Source organism: Mesoplodon densirostris, chromosome 3, assembly GCF_025265405.1.
Source record: "Mesoplodon densirostris isolate mMesDen1 chromosome 3, mMesDen1 primary haplotype, whole genome shotgun sequence".
Taxonomy (NCBI): Eukaryota; Metazoa; Chordata; class Mammalia; order Artiodactyla; family Ziphiidae; genus Mesoplodon; species Mesoplodon densirostris.
Genome location: NC_082663.1, coordinates 78,834,466 through 78,854,242, shown reverse-complemented (window position 1 = coordinate 78,854,242; position 19,777 = coordinate 78,834,466). Strand labels below are relative to the sequence as shown.

At 39.4% G+C, this 19,777-nt stretch overlaps 1 protein-coding gene and 1 long non-coding RNA gene across 6 annotated transcripts in view; one reads left to right on the top strand and one right to left on the bottom strand.

The window, feature by feature from the left end:
- RHOBTB3 (Rho related BTB domain containing 3) overlaps positions 1-845 on the bottom strand; it is a 56,190-nt gene extending 55,345 nt beyond the window's left edge. For 2 of the 3 annotated variants that reach the window (XM_060093170.1, XM_060093172.1), the window contains exon 1: positions 2-845. In XM_060093170.1, the coding sequence (XP_059949153.1) occupies positions 2-63 (62 nt within the window). In that variant the 5' untranslated portion in view covers positions 64-845. The remainder of the gene's footprint in view (position 1) is intronic. The other variant, XM_060093171.1, reaches the window with a different exon arrangement.
- LOC132486250 (uncharacterized) lies at positions 252-11,160 on the top strand. Of its 3 annotated transcripts, none has more exons than XR_009531464.1 (3): positions 252-817; positions 3,774-3,855; positions 10,960-11,160. It is a non-coding gene; the product is annotated as an uncharacterized LOC132486250 (long non-coding RNA). The 3 variants fall into 3 exon arrangements; XR_009531463.1 differs by lacking the exon at positions 252-817 and adding an exon at positions 2,319-2,485; XR_009531465.1 differs by lacking the exon at positions 252-817 and adding an exon at positions 2,882-3,009.
- Positions 11,161-19,777: the final 8,617 nt, after the last annotated feature.

Here is a 19,777-nt window from a genome sequence, read left to right as displayed (position 1 = left end):
CCCAGGGGCGCACGGCACGCGCTGGGGTAGAGACAATGGCAGGACCGCGACGCGTACATACATGATCTCAAATCCAAGGGCAGGGCGGCGACTCGGAGAAAAGCGGCTCCTCACGGCTTCTAGGAGCCCGTCGGCGGCGTATCCACCCGCAATCACCTCATGCCGGGCCGCGTCCCCCCTAGCGCGCCTCCCCCGCTGCGCGGCCGACGCAGAGCGGGCCCGCGCGAGCCAGCGAGCTAGCGAGCCACGGGGTCCGGGGGCGTGCGAGTCTGGCCGTGTGCGCGCGGCCAGCCAGTCAGGAAGTACCAGGGAACATCCCGGCCGGCTGCGCCGCTCCCGCCTCCCCGGCGGCCGCCGAGCGTTGCCGAGCGCCGTAACCCCGGTCCGCCGCGCTCCCTCGGCCGGGCAGCAGTCGCCTCCTCCGGCTGCTGCTGCTGCTGCCGCCGCCGCTCCTCCTCCTTCTGGCCCAGAGAGGGTAGGAGAAAAGCCGGGCCTCCGCCCCCTCGGCGGGCCGGGCGGGCCGGGCGGGCGGGAGCAGCACGTGCCCGCCTTGGGGGTCGGGAGGACGAGGGGGCCGCGCTCCCCGCTGAGGCCCCGGAGCCCGGGCGGCGGCGGCCGGGTACAAAGGAGCGGCCCGCGCGCGGGGCGCCGCGGAATATAAATTAATAAATACGACGCCCCAGCCCGAGAGCTCCCGATCGCCAATCCGCCTGCAGCAAGTTTGTTCAACTCGACAGGCTGTAACCAGAGCCGGGGAAAGGGGAGGGTGGGTCGGTGAGGCCCCTGCTCCCTGAAGACTGGAAAAAAAAAAAAAGAGGTGAGGGAAGCCAGCTTCCCTGGGAGTCCAGCTCGCTGGCCGCTCCAGCAGCCCCAATTTTTTTTTTTTTTTTCTCCTCTTGGCCTTGACCAAAAAGTGTTTTAGCAAGTCTGCCGCTTTGTCATTTGTCAACATGTAGTACAGCTGTTTTCTAGAATCATACTTGTGAGGAAAAAAATAAAGGCAACATTCATCCTGGTGCAGAAAGGGTTCTTTGTTCAAGCAGCAATTAATTCGCTAATATCGTTTCAGAAGGATTATTTACTACTTCAAGCTATATTCGGCATCTTTTACCAAAAACTTAAGGGTTTTTTGCTTTTTCTTTTTAAGTGTTGAGGTTCTTATGATAGTTTTAGAAACCAGTTACGCGTGAGGTGTTTGTGTTTACATGCTAAATGCTAGTTTACGTGGAGATTTTTCTGTGCACGTTATGGCCACATATTTGAGTTTAATAATACCTCCTCAGACCAGCTGAAAAAATAACGATCATGCTAATGCAAGGATACTTTAGATTCTTTCATGATAACGCCCTGAAGTAAAGGCTATGAATGTCCCCAAAGGGCCTCAAACTGCCTCAATGCAAATGAACACTGGAATCCACTAATTCCAAGAAGGGCCAGAGTTTACTCTGGGGCTCTGCTTCTCCATAAACATGAAACTTCTTACAAGTGCTCTGTGTTGAAAGAGTTCTTGTTTATCCCTTTATTTATTTATTTAGTTTGCCCGACTTTAAAATGTTGCTGTTTCATTTCTCAACCGAGCTATTTTGAGGGTATGAAACAGGAGGTGCTGAGTAGGACAGTGAAAAGCCTAGGGTAAGAGCCCTTTGGAATGTGAACAACTTTTTATTATGGGCCCTTGGTTGCTCAACTGAAAGTAGTTTAATAGTTTCTCATGCTCAAATAGAGTATAATGGGGGGCATTCTTTATGTTGTCACTGATTTTTTAAAAATCTAATTTCCTTTGCACTCAGTATAGTTTCTCATTTAGTCTCTAGAACCTAAAACATCCTGAAATCTTTGAGAATACAGGATCACCTTTTATCTGGGGTCATCAGTCCTCTCCAGTAACCACAAGTCAAAAACAAAGACACTAGAATGGGTGAATGAATGAAGAAAAATGTGGTATATACATACGATGAAATATTATTCAGCCTTAAAAAAGGGGGAAATCTTGTCATATGTTACAACATGAATGAATCTCCAGGGCAATAAGCTAGTCACAGAAAGACAAAGACTGCTTTTTCCACTTACATGAGGTATCTAAGGCAGTCACACTCTTTGAAACAGAAAGCAGAATGCTGGTTTTAAGGGGCTGAGGGGAGAGGAAAATGGGGAGTTCTGTGAGTATAAAGTTTCCATTTTGTAAGATGAAAAAGTTAAAAGATCTGTTGCAAACAAGGTGCATATAGTAATGTATACTTTTTTTTTTTTTTTTTTTTTTTTTTGCGGTACGCGGGCCTCTCACTGTTGTGGCCTCTCCCGTTGTGGAGCACAGGCTCCAGACACGCAGGCTCAGCGGCCATGGCTGACGGGCCCAGCCGCTCCGCGGCATGTGGGATCTTCCCCGACCGGGGCACGAACCCGTGTCCCCTGCATCGGCAGGCGGACCCTCAACCACTGCGCCACCAGGGAAGCCCGTAATGTATACTTTTAAACAGTGAAGATGGTAAATTTTGTGTTTTATGTGTTTTACCACTATATATATGTATATATAGAGAGAGAGTTAAGAGTTAGAGTTGCTGGGAAGTGGAAGGAAGGGAGACTGTTCATTTTTTCCTCAGTTATTGAGTTTGTGAGCCAGGTCTGTGCTGGTAAGCATGGGAGATACTAAGATACATAAGACTCTGTCCTCACCCTTGAGAAGCTAAATCTATTCAATATTATTAAGGGTCACTGTGTTGTGAATATTAATGCATCCAATCCTTTTGAAAACATACTTGTTCCTTAAAAATTATAATACAGGCTTATGCATTCAGTAAGAGAGGTAGGAACGAAGTACACGGGTAAAGTTCATTGAACATTAAGAAGAGATATGTGCCTTGTGTGTCATCAGAGAGACGTTCATGGAGGAAGTAACTATTGTGTTAGGTCTTAGAAGATGACAAGAAGCTTGCTGGATTTGGAGGAATCGGTGGTTAGAAGTTTTGGTGGAAAGAATGGACAGACGTCATATACAAATCACATGCAGAGGTAGCGATGTGCAAGATCGTGGCTGATTCAGGGAACAGCAAGAGCTAAAATTAGTGCTGGTGTTCTGATTCCTTTATTACAGCAGGCAGAAAAGAGAGTGGTAGAGGCTTCCCAAGGGATTTCCAAAGTCAGACCTGGTGATACTCAAGTTATAGCTTTGGAATCCCTAGACCAACCTGTGTTTATATGACAAAAACCTGTCTAGATGCTCACCAAACCCATTTCCTCTTCCAGAACCCATAGAGAAAGTACATTTCCCAAAGTTTTTGCATGTAGATTGGGCCATGTGATTAGTTCTCACTAGTGAAATATGAGCCCTGCTGAGCAGTTAAGAGAAGGTGGACCTTCTCCATTTTTTTTCATCCATACATTTACCAACTGGATGAAGCTGGGTCAACCTTGAAGCCATGTGTTGATCTGCAGCTTAGAAGAAGCCTGAGTCTCTGAATGACTAGTTATAGCAGAGCCTCCTCACAGCATGCCTTGTACTGTGATATAGGTGAGAAAATAGATCACTACTGAGTTAAGCCAGACATTCTGGGGTCAATTATTACAGCAGCTAGTATTACTTATCTTGGCTAATACAGTGTCACAGATGGTCCATTTCCTGATATCTTAAAGATTCTTTTCATAATTATCTTAAGACTACTTTTTAAATAATTAATTCTCTTTTATGTACAATTTTTATTTGGTTTATATATTTGTAGTTTCCCTCATTAGTAGCATTAAGTGTTTGTTTGTCTGTTTGTTTGCACTTTTACCAGGGTGTGACAAATTGGATTATCATATGTCCTCCAACTTCAAGGTCACTGCAGAACACACAAGGAAGGTCCTCCAGCGCAAACAGTATGTTTTTCTATTTTCCTGGCTGGAATGCCACTGTTTCATGTTCATTCTGATAGATGTTCTTATCCCCAGATAAAATGTAGCCACATACGAGTATAAGATACAGAAGCTGACCCCTGAAATTCCAGAAAAGATATTTGAACTTTTATCTTCAAACACATATATTTGTTCCCCCCCCCCAAAAAAAAGAGGGAAAGAAATTAAGCCCTACTAATATTTAATGTGAGGATTGGTAGTGGCACCCCAAACTTGATCCATTAAGTGGGCAGGCACTCAGGGTGCTCTGGGGAGAGGGTGGTAGCACAGCCGCTCACCATGTGGGGAGGGGAGGACTCTCTCCTTTGTTCACTTTTAACATATTGCCACATGTTGCAGTTTCTGTATCTAACTAAATGGATCTATAGATCATATTTAAGTAAACTATTATAGCATGGATCAGTGGAGACAGTGTTAATAATGCAAGAACAGGCAAACACAATGGGCTGAGCTGACGTTTCTGGAACCCTTTTGGAGCCACACTGCAAGATGAAAAACTAATGACTAATTAGATCTGACAAGAAGTTGGCAATGATGGTTAAAATTATTTCTAAAACTGTTTTAAGTATGAATTTATATTTACTTTTACTACCATCTTCACCCAAAGTAGGTATTACAGATAATGATGTTCTGAACTGATCACTATTAGCTAACCACTTAAAAAGTAGACATCCAAACTCATAAAGCTCAACAATATTTCTAAAATATTTAAGGGGTGTATGATTCAAGCCAATACTTTAAAGAAAATTCACCAACTATAAATGCTATGAAGCCTTTTCTGAGCTTCCTTAAAAATAAAAAGTCAAAAAGCAACATACCATTGGGAAAATAGTTTTCTTCTTGTGAAGATAAAAATGTTTGAAATAACACATGGAACACAGATGGAAAAAAAACTGCATTCCTTTGACAGCAAATACCTTGAGAATATGCATATAAAACATTGCTAAAGACCTAATGACACAAGTATTGGAACATGTTACACAATGTGGGAAGTTTACTATAATGTTAAATGGAAAGCACAGATGTTTTTAATATGTCTCACATTATGGTATTGGATAGATTCTGTTTCAGTGCGGTATTTACTAGATTGTGTTTCAATAATGAGATGCATTTTAAAGTGACAATTCTGTGAGCCGCCAAAGGAAAGCTATAGTAGAGAAGGTATTTTTTCTCTAATACATCTGTCAATGGTATTTTCAACAACTGACTTAAAAAAATAAAAACTGTGTTTTATGCAAAACTTGTGTTAAGTGTAACCACCGATGGATGAGTTACTTAGACTAAAAAAATTTTTTTTGAAGAAAGGAAGGATTCCAAGTTAAGATTACAGGGAGAGCAACCACATGAAATTCATTTGAGGTATATCTCATAAGCAGTTATTCCAGCAAAGAAGCTGGAGCCAGAAACTGAGGTTAATTTTGTGGAAAGAAAACGTATAACAGTTTTAAGATTTTTCTTCTCTGTGAAATATAATACATACAGAAAAGTGCATAATACCTATGCACGTAGTTAATAAATAATTATAAAATAAACATTCCTAAGCAATCTCCTAGGCCAGAAAATAGAACATTATCACCACTCATGCAAGGGTGCACACACCCAAACACTGCCCCCCCACACACAGGTGCCCCTCCTCAGTTACAGTTTTCTTCTTTTTCTTAGAGATAATCATGAGCCTGACTTTTGTGATGATTATTTATTTATTTTTCCTTACAGTTTTGCTACCTATATCTGCATTCCTAAGCTAATATTTTGTTTTTTCCTCTCTTTGAACTTTATATAAGTGGCATCACACTCTACATACTCTTTTGCATCTTGTTTCTTGTACTCATCATCAGTTGTAAGATGCATTTATGTTGTTGTAGCCGTGGTTTCTTCCTTTCATTCCTTTATTGCTGAATAGCATCCAGTGGATACATAGATTATCATTTCCTTATCCATCCCATTTTATTTTATTTATTTTTTTAAATATTTTATTTATTTATTTGGTTGTGTCAGGTCTTAGTTGCGGCATGCAGTCTTCTCTCTAGTTGTGGTGCATGGGCTCTCTAGTTGTGGCACATGTGGGCTGTAGAGCGCGCAGGCTTAGTTGCCCCTCGGCATGTGAGATCTTAGTTCCCCGACAAGGGATGGAACCCACTTCTCTTGTATTGGAAGGCAGACTCTTAACCACTGGACCACCAGAGGAGTCCTTATCCATCCCATTTTAGATGCACATGTGGATTATTTCTAGTTTTTGCCTATTACAAACAAAGCCACTAGGACTACTCTTGTTTTAAAATATAATATCTTGGTGGGTATGCTAGATCACAGGGCATGTGTACGTCCAACTTTGGTAGATAGTACCCAACTGATTTCAAAAGTGGTTTTAAGTATTATATTCCCAATAGCAGGGCATGAGAAGTCTTCCTGTATTTCTTAACATACTTAAATAATACTTAGTATATGCCAGATATCATATTAACTGCTTTATAAATATTGACTTTTTAAATTCTCTAATAACCCTATTGAGTTGGTTCTATTACTATCCTAATTTACAGGAAAGAAAATTTTGGCACAGAGAGGCTAAGTAATTTGCCCACAGCTATACAAGTAGTAAGAATCCAGGAGCTGGGATTCTTAGATAATTGGCTCCAGGGTCTATGCCCTTACCCACTATGGTATGTCTATTTGTTTTAAATTAATTAATTAATTTATTATTATTATTATTATTATTTTGGCTGCGTTGGGTCTTCATTGCTGTGCGTGGGCTTTCTCTAGTTGTGGCGAGCAGGGGGCTACTCTTCATTGCTCTGTGCAGACTTCTAATTGTGGTGGCTTCTCTTTGTTGTGGAGCACGGGCTTTAGGTGCACGGGCTTCAGTAATTGTGGCGCATGGGCTCAGTAGTTGTGGGTCACGGGCTTAGTTGCTCCGCGGCATGTGGGATCTTCCTGGACCAGGGCTCGAACCCGTGTCCCCCACATTGGTAGGTGGATTCTTAACCACTGCGCCACCAGGGAAGTCCCCACTATGCTATGTTGATGTTTGAAAATTTTCCCTTTATATGTAATTTTTGCGATTGAAAATGCATGTAACCTATAAAAACTCTGATATCTTATAGGATTTTTTAATCCACTTGAGTAACATTAGGTAAGATGGAAATGCATCCATCAGATTTAACCAAAATCTTTGCATAATGAGTGATGAGACTGAAAAATAAGTATGATTTAGCAACCCAGCTAATGAAGCAGTTCTTCCATTTAAAGAACCCATATCTTTGTGAATTCTTTTCAGAGAGCCTTTAAATAAACTGAACATAAAAGCAGACATCTGTGTTGCTGTATCACAAAATGTTGACCCAAGATTTAAAGAATAATGAGGCATATTCAATTATTGTTCCCCTAAAAGACTTTGTTAACAATAACATGCTAGAGAAAAGTATATTTTGTATTATTAGTAATACATTTTGAAATTATTTAAAATATGATTTACTTCATCTTTATCTCATCTATTGAAAATTTTCTATTTCAGTGTGTTTTATTGTATTCATGATATATTAACAGTAATACATGCATGTCATTTATAAAGATATTGGGGGTGTGCTCAAAGTTCTTTCCAATAGGGGGCTCAGTCAGAAAAGTTTGGAGACTGCTGCTCTGGTGTCTAACGCTGTGTCTTAGAGAGCAGGCTTAGAAGGAAACCACAGTGGAGTCTTGGACTGCCAGGAAGCAGAACAGGGCATTGGGCTGGGGACTGCTGCAAGGAAAGCTGTGGGAGAGGAAGTAAAGGGAAGATAGGAGAAGGTAACACAGATAAACTGCACACCTACTTGCCTAGAAATCAGCCCAGTGGAAAATGTATTTGTATTATATTAAGTAATCTAATGAGAGATAAAGTTTGCAAATTTACACAAAAATCACAAAATTCAAGATTAGCTTTTTTTTTTTTTAACAACTATAGCTTGCAGTACTTCACATAGAGTAACCTAAGCAAAGTCATGTACCAGGGTCAGTAACCATACAGTCAGTCATAAGAAAAGTTGATGTTACTCATTTTATTACTTGGATAATTCTTCCCAGAGAAATAGCCAACAGCTTTCTTCTAAATTGTGGATTTCTTCTAAACCACAAGGCTGCAATATCATTAATTCTGTTTGGAGAAGCTAACATGAGAATCCAGAATGTTATGTATGTGCAAAATCCAACTACCCTAAGCTCTTTCGGAAAAGGTCTAAAATGTTCGTTTGAACTTATATTATCCACCCACCTCTATTATTGTGCCCAATCATGTTTTTCAAACAGTTGTTCTGTTTTTCAGTTAAAATGTTACTTTAAAATGCCAGAAAATATGTTCCTTGGAATCAGGATTGCCCATTTCTTACCAGCATTTTTCAAAGGTTTGAACTTCAAACAAACCTGGTTGTTTGGCCTTTAAAATGCCTGCTCTGTTATTCAGCCCTGGAAAAATATATATGCAAGTATCATAATCAAGCACTATTGATTGTGTCATTTATTTATGCATAATATTTTGTGAGATACTCCATTTGTAGCCATACAGAAATATAGGATATTAGATTTAAATGTTATAATACATTGCTGATAGACCTCCTTTTGGAATAATTCAATTACATTAAAAAAATAGATTGTTATCATCTGGCTCTAGTTTTAACTGTAATAAAAGTTATGCAATTTCCAATGGTAAATCCCTTTCAAGTCTTCCCCATCTCTTGTACTCCTTTTACTTGCCGTGTTCAGGTACATGCATCTCTGCCATGGCCATCCATTGGGCATTACCCCAGCTGGAGCATTTCACAAGCATGCTTTCAAATGTTCTCCTTTTTCGTTCAACAGCTATCACTAGCTGATTAATGTGACTTCTGCCCTCAGACAATACTGCTGATTCTATTTTTCTAGACTTGCTTTTTACTTTTCACTTCTGAGTCTTTAATCCTGTCTGCGGTTAAACTCTTTTTACAGTGAACAACAATTGACATTTTCTCAGCAATCTTTTTTTCTGAGGAAAGCCCACTGATACCATTAAATATTAAGTTGGCAGCTTGTATCCTTGGGGAATAGTCCTTCTGGTGTTCTAACGGCTTATCTAGCTTATCTGAAGGATGTTGTTTTGTCTTCCCTTTTTCCTGCTTCTCACTTTCTCTAGAGATCCCCTGGGGCACATTTTTACTGACATTGCTCTCTACACTCCTTTCTAGAGCCCATTCAATTTTAAAAATCTAAATCTGGGACTTGAGAACTATTTTTGGTGGGTACTGTCTCCTCTCACCTTCAAACTAAAACGTCTGGACTTGTGTGATTATTATCATCTCTCCAGCGATATTACAGTTTCTCCCTCCCCCCTGACCCCCACCCCGCTGTAGCCAGATGCAACCCCTTTTCAACCAATAACTGCCCTACTCCTACAGGGCCAATACAGTTTCTGCTAATGAAGGGGCTTGTTCCATGTGCTTCCTCAAGATGTTCTAGTACTAGTTACAAGCTCCTTCTGGAGTTAGGACTAGGGTGAGACCAGGCAATTCAGTCTACATTAAACGGCATTCAGACCTTCCTCCATGAAGCGATAAATAGGGAAAACTAAAAGCGAAGGCACTTCTGAACTAATCCCAGTGGCAAGCACAGCCTCTCAAATTTTCCACTGAATATCCCCCAAATGAGAGGTACTTGAGCAAAGCCCCTAACATCCCCATCCCTAACCTGCCACCCAGGTAGCAGCATAAGTTCCCCACCACAGCCCAGATTTTTTTTTTTTTTGTCTTCTCAAGTTTTGCCATTAAGTCATAGTATCATTGTTGATTTAATATAAAAATAATAGTTAAATTACTTGACACTAGGTAAAATTAAAGGATGGGCCTTGTTTACATTATGACTTAAAGAGAATTTATGAAATCTTAAAGAGAATTTATGAAGTTCTGAGGGGCAAGAAAACTCTTTCCTTCTGGAAAGAAACGACATTTTGTTGAACTGGTTAGTTAGAAACTATCTTTTTGTGGGTGAACAGAAACAGGATAATCAGTAATTGTTATTGGAATGTTTGCCATGTAGGAAAAAATCTTGTTTTTACGGGTCATTATGTCTAACTCTTCAGAATTCTGGGAAAGATCTATGATTCCATGAACAAAAAGAATGAAACTCAGAAATGTGCAACCCTGGCATAATGCAGGAAGCAGTGAAGTATAACATAATACAAAAAATACAAAACGGACAAGAAAAGCAGAGTTTCCTTTGTTTTGTTTTGTTTTGTTTTGTTACAAGAGTTTCAGTACTCATTAGCTGTAGCCTTAAAATGGAACAGTCTGTTACTAGGTTGCTACCCATGAACAGTCACAAATTGTGCACAATTAGTAACTCCCCATGCTGGACTCTAGAATTAGGAGTCATTTTCAGCCAGTGTATTTTATTAACTCACTATGGTTTCTAATAAATTAGTCAGTCGTCTTGCATTAATGATGATTACAACAGTGTTTTGCTAATGACTCCATCATGGTCTCAAAGATTTTTATTGCAGGAGGTCAGATTGATTTAAATAGAGTCACTGTTCTAAACAACCATGCTAGAAATGTCATAGGGAGAGGCCAGCTGGGCTGTTCAGACTGGCCTCAGGATGACATTGCCTCAGTCAAGTCACATTTTCCAGGGCTCATTCCTTGGTTTTACAAGTCCAGAAACTTTATTTTGACAAGGTGTCCAAAGCTGATCATACTCAAGGGATGAAACCTGTGCTAACCCAATGCACAAAGGGGCAGTGCATAAACTAGAATACCAATTTGTTCATTTATAATGACAAGGTTAACTATCAAAGGGCCTAGAAATCTAGGATACGTGACTACCTTCTTTTTCCTTTAGGAAAGTCTACATGGGAAGCCCTTTATTACCTTTTCAGTTCAACAAACATTTATTAAGCACGTAAGGTACAGGTCATTTTGATCCCAAAGATGTTTTACATATATAAACACTTAAATTAGAGTTATGGCAGCTTTAAGTTGTTATAGAGACCTTATTTTCCAGAGCCAACTGCATTAAGTCAATTTATGCCTTGATCAATTTTCTCAAGTTTTCTCTTCTGATTGGCAGGTTCAGTCTTTTAGAAGAGGCTAATATCTGTCTGCATGATGGAATTAACAACAAAGTTTATCCAATAGCCACATTCACAAATCCACCTTCTAAATATGGTTCTTAACAAAGACTTCAAGGGAATCTGATGACCTGCTGAACAGGTATGCAAACAACTGTGTATAATGCACATGTGTGTTTTACTACTACATTCTCATAGCAAGGAGTGACCTAAAAACTTGGAGCCTTCCAGAGACAACCTGGCATCTAGGCCACCAATACTACCCACTACTCAATATCAGGGCATTTCTAGGGCAAATTCTTCTTGAAAACTTTATAGCCAGTTTAACCTAACATGCTCCATTCCCCGAGATCCTTATTACAGGCCCAACTATACCTTATCCTGATCATCAAGGTTTGCCCATGCTTTCCTTTCTGCCAAAACTTTCCAGTTTACCTTCTGGAATTCCAATCAGAGTAGAAAGGGAGAACCAGACCATTACTCCTCCATCCTCCTGAAGAACTTCTGTTCTCTGAGACCCAAGAGAAACTATACTCCCCTCTCTCTCTCCTGTTGCTGAGCAAACTTCCAGTCAACCCCCGTACCTCATCCCCTTACACGTAGACTGTTCACTGTTCGTCTCTCCACCCCAAGAAGTCCGTGGTCCTCCATGATGTCAGTGTCCACATGAATTATCTTTTCAACATCTTAGCCTCTTCATCTTCAGTGACCTTCACTTCTACTCCACTTCAACCCACCTTTCCCGTGGTTAGATCCTAGGTGTTACCACTACCTGCAACTGCTTCACATCTAAACAATGCATTCCAATATTCTACAGCCTGGACATACAACATTCTGTGATTCTTTTTCCATCACTCAGTTGCTCCCTGCTCATGCTCGCAAAGAACCTCCAAACCGTTGACCCTTCTACTTTCTCCCTCCCTGCTAGCCCTCTTCTCTCTTCATTTCTTTCCCTATCCATTTGAGGTCTCGTGGTACATCTCCTGTCTTTATCCTCACATGCCTTGTTCTATTGTCCTTCAGTCCAAAATCCCAACAACCCTGGATGAATCCAGGTGTCTGATTTTTCTGTGCATATCTGGGTTGCTACATTTTACTGTAGAAATCCACAAAACTCTGCACATTAATGGTGCTACAAATTCATGGTCTGTATCTTCAATCAGGCATTCGGTACTGCCTGGCAAACCTAGTTAATGCTCTTGTTTTCCAAAGTGGTCCAAGCCTTCTCACTGTCTGCTATCTCTGACTTTGGCATCTTCTCCTTCCTTCACCTCCCTTATGTTTTCTGTCACAGAGGAAAAGGAGGCATCAGATGGGGAACTCTCCTCAACTTCCCACTGCTAAGCTGACAAACTGATACGCAGACACATACATCCTTTTCTTTTTCCGTCAGTCACAGTGCAATAAACATCCTTCATCTTATTCAAGGCTAGCCCCTCTGGTGGTGCTATGTGTGCTTCCCCTTTTGACATTGGAGGGACTGTGTTCCATCTATTTCCCATTTCTTCTGTGCCTTCAACATTTACCTCTCTACTGTTTTTTACTATCAGCGTTTAAACACATCCAAGTCTCCAGCTACTATTCTTTCTTCCCCCTCTGGCTGGAAGGAAATTTTTAAAAGTTTTGAGTTCTGAGTTATTTAGTTCTTTCACTTGTCAGGACTTGTATGCTTGTCTATAATAAATTTTCTAGTGTTTTAGACAGACTTGTCTTAAGTGCTACAAACTTACTCACCTGGAAAATTATTATGACTCTTAGAACTCATATATTATACAAGTTCTTATTGTTGAATGTTGTTTTCTTCTTTAAACTTTTAAATTATGAAATACAGAAAAAGCAAAAAACATAAATGTGTAGTTTAATGAATAATTATAAGACAAACACTCATTGACCCACCATGCTGATCAAGGAAATACACCCAACCCATGGGTCCCTTCTGGATCCTTACCTTCTCACCCCTCTGTAGGTGACCACCTTCCTGAATTTTATGGTAATAATTTCCAAGCTTTTCTTTATGAGTTTAACTCTTTCTTTGCCTGTCAAGGCCTGCTCTTCTCTTTTCTCCACCCTGCTCTGTATACTAGGAAGCTAACTTGTATGAACTATATCAGCAGGCTTCTTTTCCTTTCTGGCTTTCAGTTTCATTTAGTCAATGGGGAGATCAGAGGGAGAAGAATGAGACCGGATATTTCCCTCCTCTGGCTGCTCTGCTACGGCGTCTCTCCAAGGGCTAACTAGGCTGGTTTTATTCATCGGGGTTAGCCAGAGAAATAGAAAAAATAGGATATGTGAGTGTGTGTGTGTGTGTGTGTGTGTGTGTGTGTGTGTGTGTGTGTATACATATAAAAAACACTGTTTTATATATATGGGAGAGAGAGTTTTATTTTAAGGAATTGGATCATGTAATTGTGGATGCTTGGTAAATCCAAAATCTGCAAGTTAGGCCAGCAGGCTGGAGACCTGAGGAAGAGTACAGATCAAGTCTAAAGGCAGTCTGCCAGCAGACTTCCTTCTTAATTGGGGGAGTCAGTCTTTGTTCTATTAAGGCCTTCAACTCATTGGATGAGGCCCACCAATATTATGGAGGGTAATCTGTTTCACTTGAAACCCACTGATTTAAGTGTTAATTTCATGTTTAGAAAAAAAAAATCTTATCAAATCCAGAAAGAGTTTGACCAAGTATCTGGGCACTGTGGCCCAACCAAGTTGAGAAATAAAATTAACCATCACACCAACCAAAGGCCACAGTTCTTGTGAGGCTTACCTCTTCATGCAACTCTCTCCTTCTGGGTTCCCTCTGCTTACCCCGTCCTGCCTAGGGATCATTATGGCTCCTGGTGTTATGAGCCCTAACACTGCACTGTTTCCTATAGCTTCTCTTAAACCCTTCCCACACCTTTTATTAAACAATCCTCAATTACCTGGCTTGAGTATACCAAAACACTACCCAAGTATGCAATCTTAGAGAATGTAGTTGCCTGCTTTTGAACTTAATATAAGTGGAGTCATGGTGTATGTATTCTGTTGTGTCATGCTTCCCTTGTCAGTTATTTACAGAAGTGTCATCCATACTGTTATATGTAACAACAGGTCATTCATTTTCATTGCTGTATATAATTCCGGTACATGAAGGTACCATGGCTCATATGTCGATTCTAGTATTGATGAATATGTGTGTTGATTACAGTTTCTGGCTGTCATAAATAATACTTATGAACATTTTTGTACATGCACCTATGTACACTACTTTTTATACAGCATATACATAGGACTGAGATTACTACATTATAAAATATGCATACATTTAATTTTATGAGATAATTTTCCAAAGTGGTAGCTCCAATTTACACTATACTACATAAGTGAGTCTGTTACTCTATTTATTCACCAAAGTAACCATCTTGTTATTTTCAGACCTTTGAATTTTTGCCAGTTCTAGTGGGAAGTCATTGTGATTTTAACTGGCATTTCCCTGACAAATAATAAGGTTGATTTTATTGGCCATTTGGATTTATTCTTTTATGAGATATCTGTTGAAGTCTTTTGTCCATTTTTATGTTGAGTGGTCTTTTCCCCTTGATCTGAATTTCTGTATTCTAGATTATAGTCCTTTGTTGGCTATATCGGTTGTAAATGTGTCCTCTCATTCTTGTATCTTCTGACTTTCTTCATTTTTCTGAAGTTCTTCAATTTAATGAAGTCAATTTTATCAGTATTTCCTTTTTAGTTAGGACTTTTTCTGTCTTGTTTAAGAAACTTCTCCCTAACCTGAGATCATAAGTTTCTTTTCTGTATTACTTCAAAAGTTTTATATTTCACCTTTCACAGGTAGGTCTTTAACCTACCTTGGAAATGACTTTTGTATATGATGCAAAGTGGACGTACAATTTTCTTTTCCTCCATATGAATATCCAATTGTTCAAACATCATGTATTGAAAGAGTATCCTTTCCCTATTGCTCTGCAGTGCCACATATTTCCTATGTTGAGTCTATAAATGCATGGGTCTGTGCTTTACATTGGTCTTTTGGCTATCCTGCCAATACCATGCTGCCTTGATTATCATAGTGTTAGGATAGCTCTTATATCCAATTCCACTTTCTCAAGTGTCCCTTGGTGTTTTGACCTTTTGCAATCCTATCTAATCTTTAGAATCAGATTGTCAAGTTCCATGAAAAAAATCAGTTGAGATTTTAATTGGGATTGCATTAAGTCTGTAAGTCAATTTGGGATTTAGTCTTCCAATTTATGTCAATAGTATATCTATCCATTATGTAGGTCTTCTTTAACGTTTTTCAATTAGTTTTATAATTTTCTCCATGCAGGTATTACATGGCTCTTTAAAGTTTATTCCTACATATTTGATATCTTATACATTATTATAAAGGGAAACTTTTCCCTGTTTCCCAGTTGATTTTTTTATATTGATTTTTGCCTTCAGGAACTTTTGCTAAATCCCATTATTAATTCTAATAATTAAACCAAACTTATTCAAAGAGTTGTTTACATGTAAGTCTCTCTTGCTCATATGCTACTCATTTCTCAATTCACTACAGTCTAGTTTTCATTCCCACCATTCCAGTCAAACTGCTGTTTCCAAGGTCACCAATGGCCTCCATATTGCCCAATTCAGAAGACTCTCCTCAGGTTTCTCAAGACCTTGCAGATGTTTTCCCCCTTCTTGAAATGTCATCTTTTTTCCTTCTATTACAAAGCACTCCCCTTGTTTTTTCCTGCCTCTCTGTGGTCACTCTCAGGGTTACCTTGTTCTGCCAATCTTTTACATACTGGCATTTCTTACGGTTCTGTCCTAGACTTTCTTTCTTCTCATGCTATACACTTTTCCTCCTGGAGCCCCTTCATCTGTTCTCATGGCTTCTATAATTGTCTATACATTGATGATTCTCAAATTTCAAACTCTCAGACCCCAATTTTCTCTCCTGAGCATCAGAACTGTATATACAATTGGCAAGCCATCTTCACTTGGTAGTTCCTCAGGAAACTTACTCATAAAAGAAAAGTTTGATAACTTTAACCACTTAAAAATAAATTTATGTAAACTCAGCATGTATAAAACATAATTTACCTAAGACAAATAGAAAATAAAAGTAAAATAGAAACAGGAATAAAATCATTTTCAGATGTTATGATTGTATGCCTGGAAATCCCAAGAGAATCAATAGGAAAATCATTAAAACAATAAGAAAATCAAGTAAGTTGGTTGGGAACAAATGAATGCATATAATCCATATATACATAAACAACATCTAGTTAGAAAATATAAGAAAATATTCCACTTATAATAGCAACAAATAGGCTAAAATGTTTTGGAATGCAATTAACAAGAAATGTATGAGATCCGTACGAAGAAAACTAAACATTAGTAGGAAAAACAATAAAAGAACTGAACCAGTGAAAAGGCATTCCCTATTCCTCTAGTTACTATTTCTAGGATAACAAAATTATCCTGAAAATAGTGGCTTAAAACAGCCATCTAATGCTCACCAATTCTGTGGATCAGAGATTCAGACAGGACACAGTAGGAATGGTTGGTCTCTGCTCCATGATGTCTGGGGCCTCAGGCGGGTAGACTGTAACGGCTTGCAGTGATGCATCTGCTTTGAGTGGTCCAATGATTTGGGGCTGGAATCATCTGGAGGCATCTTCACTTACATGTCTGGCAGTTGATGCTTGTAGTGACTGGGACTTCAGCTGGGGGACAACAGGATGGCCTACACATGCCCTTCCCTTGTGGATTCCTCACAACGTAGAGACCTTACGATAGTTGGATTTCTTGCATGGTGGTTCAGGAATACAGAAGTGAGTATCTCACTGAACAAGAATGAAACCTCATCACCTTTCATAACCTAGTCTTAGAATCCACACAGTGTCACTTCAGCTGTATTATGTTGCTTACAAATGTGTGACAGTTAAAGGGAAGAGGACAGATTAAAGGGAAGAGGACATAGACCCCCATCTCTTGATGAGGGGAATGCTAAGGCCACATTGTAGTAGAGCATGTGGGTTGGGAGATATTGTTAGAGCATCTTTAGAAAATATAATCTAGCACACACCACACACGTTCCTGGATAGAACAATTTAACATTATGTGAATGTCAAGTCTTTATCAGTTAATGTGTAAACTTAATGTGTAATGTCCCCACCCCACCCCAACTGACATGTAATTGGTGTCCAGTATTTTAGCTTGTGGTGTTTTTTTTGTTTTTTTTTTCGGTACGCGGGCCTCTCACTGTTGTGGCCTCTCCCGTTGCGGAGCACAGGCTCCAGACGCACAGGCTCAGCGGCCATGGCCCACGGGCCCAGCCGCTCCACGGCACGTGGGATCCTCCCGGACCGGGGCACGAACCCACGTCCCCTGCATCAGCAGGCGGACTCTCAACCACTGCGCCACCAGGGAAGCCCCTAGCTTGTGTTTTTTAACTGCTAAACTTAGTCCTTGTTATTATTATTTTAAAGGTTAATGTTTGTTTAGTTTTATCCGTGTGTTAGATCTTTTATTAATATTACTTCTCACATCCATCCTTCCTTCAGAATTTTCTTCTTTTAAAATTCTTCAGCCAAGCTGTCATTCAAAGATAAAATAAACAGGCCCTCTCTGTGGTAAATCCTCCTGATTTTTGTCTGAAAAAAAGTTATTTCACTGTTATTGTTGAATGGTAATTTAGCTGACTACAAAATTCCAATATTCATTAATGTTTGTTTCTGATATTAATTATTTTTATTAAAAAATGCTTTTGTGTCAAAACACCCTCAGTTCAAAAACAGTAGGGTCAACATGGCAAGAACAAACCCTCTATTGCCCCATTATATTTTACAAGTAACTTGATGAGGCTTGTTCTTATTAGCAAGGAGCTTGTTATCTCTTTAATATAAAGCAGAAATATTAAGCAAAAAAAGAATAAAGATGTACTTTACATACAAATTTTATATGATATATGTTTTTTAATATACTATATATATCAAACAAAATAAATATTGTTTAAAGTTTGGATGACGTACTCAGAGTTTCTGTTTAGATAAGACTGAGAAGGGGAGAAATTGCCCTCTTTTCTAGTTACTGAAAGAAATGTTAGAATTTAATAATTTATGTAAATGATTAAAGGAGTGAGCAGGGAAGGAAACAATCTAATTTACCTTTCGGATGTCAAGCAGAGGATCTGCCTGAGATCTACCTGAGACTGAACTGTTGTGCAGTTCCTCTAGGAAGTAACTGAGTCCTCTCTTGATACCGAAAGACTTCCTAGTCTCAAGGAATCAAATAAGTCGTCAAAGGATTTGTTACTGGGACTTCCCTGGTGGCACAGTGGCTAAGAATCCACCTGCCAATGCAGGGGACACAGATTCAAGCCCTGGTCCGGGAAGATCCCACACGCCGCGGAGCGATGAAGCCTTTGAGCCACAACTACTGAGCCTACGCTCTAGAGCCCCCGAGCCACAACTATTGAAGCCCGCGTGCCTACAGCCCATGCTCCGCAACAAGAGAAGCCACCACAATGAGAAACCCACGCACCGCAAGAAAGAGTAGCCTCCGCTCGCCGCAACTAGAGAAAGTCCGCGCGCAGCAACAAAGACCCAACGCAGCCAATAAATAAATTTATAAAAATAAAATAAAATAAAAGAAGGTCTGGGGAATTTTTTTTTTCATTGAGGGTGGGAAGAGGTCAAATTGCTGTGCTTTGGAAATCGGTGAACCCGCACCCCAGACACTGTAGGAAACGTTTTTTCTTTCATCCCTTTCTCACTGCGTGCCTCCCTTACTTTCCTTACAGAAATACAAAGTAAGGAGATAGATGACTCCCTCTGGAATATCAAAAAGGAAAATCTGGGAAAGTTTCTGAGTAATAGAAACCTTGGATTATTTATGTTTGAATAGAAACCATGGACAAACACTAGAAATATAGTACCCTTGAGACAGGTTTTGACTAACTCCTGTGTTGTTTGAGATTTCAGTTAATATTCTTGTGCTTCCTGACAGTTATTAGCTATAAAAAATCATTTAAAATAAAAAGGCTTCTAGATAAATAAAAAACAAAAAATGAAAAGGCTTCTTACATGACATAAAAAATTGGGTAGCTATTAGAGTATAGTGAAATTCAATCTAGTCTATAGTCATTCAAATAAATGTATAGTGTTAGGTTTAAAGCACATTCTCCACAAATACTCAGTTAATTTTCTTTTTACAAAATTGTATTAGGGCAATGTAATACTACATAAACATTATTACCAGCTGACATTTATTGGACTTTTAAAGAAAATTTTAATCACTAGCTCTGTACATAGTTGTAAGACTGAAAAAGTTGAGAATCAGAAAACTTTGCATTGTGACTAAATCATTAAGTGAAAAAATTACTATCTCCTATCAACTGTACCATATTAATCTGTTTTGATTCCCCAAAGCCATTTGCCATTTCCTTAGACTACCAGCTGCTACAGCCATGTATCTGTCACATGTCCCAAGATAGTCTAATACCCAAAACAAATAGACGGAACAGATGATTTAGGCACAAAAACAAAAACCCAAAAGGGGGTCAATCAGAGAGCTATCGTTATACATTTTGTAATATGCAAGCATGAAAAATATTGCATTCAAGGGTTTCAAATGAAAAATAAAGAGAAATTTAGAGAATAATGAAAGCTATTTCTGAGGTTAAAACCATCAAATCTCTGCCAACTCTTTCTCTTACACTAAAGTAAGTTTTCATGAGACTGTATCTCTGTGTGTTTCTGTGTGATGTGGTGTGGTGTGGTGTGGTGTAGCGTGGTGTGGTGTGTGTCTACTGTGTAGGAGACTGTCTTA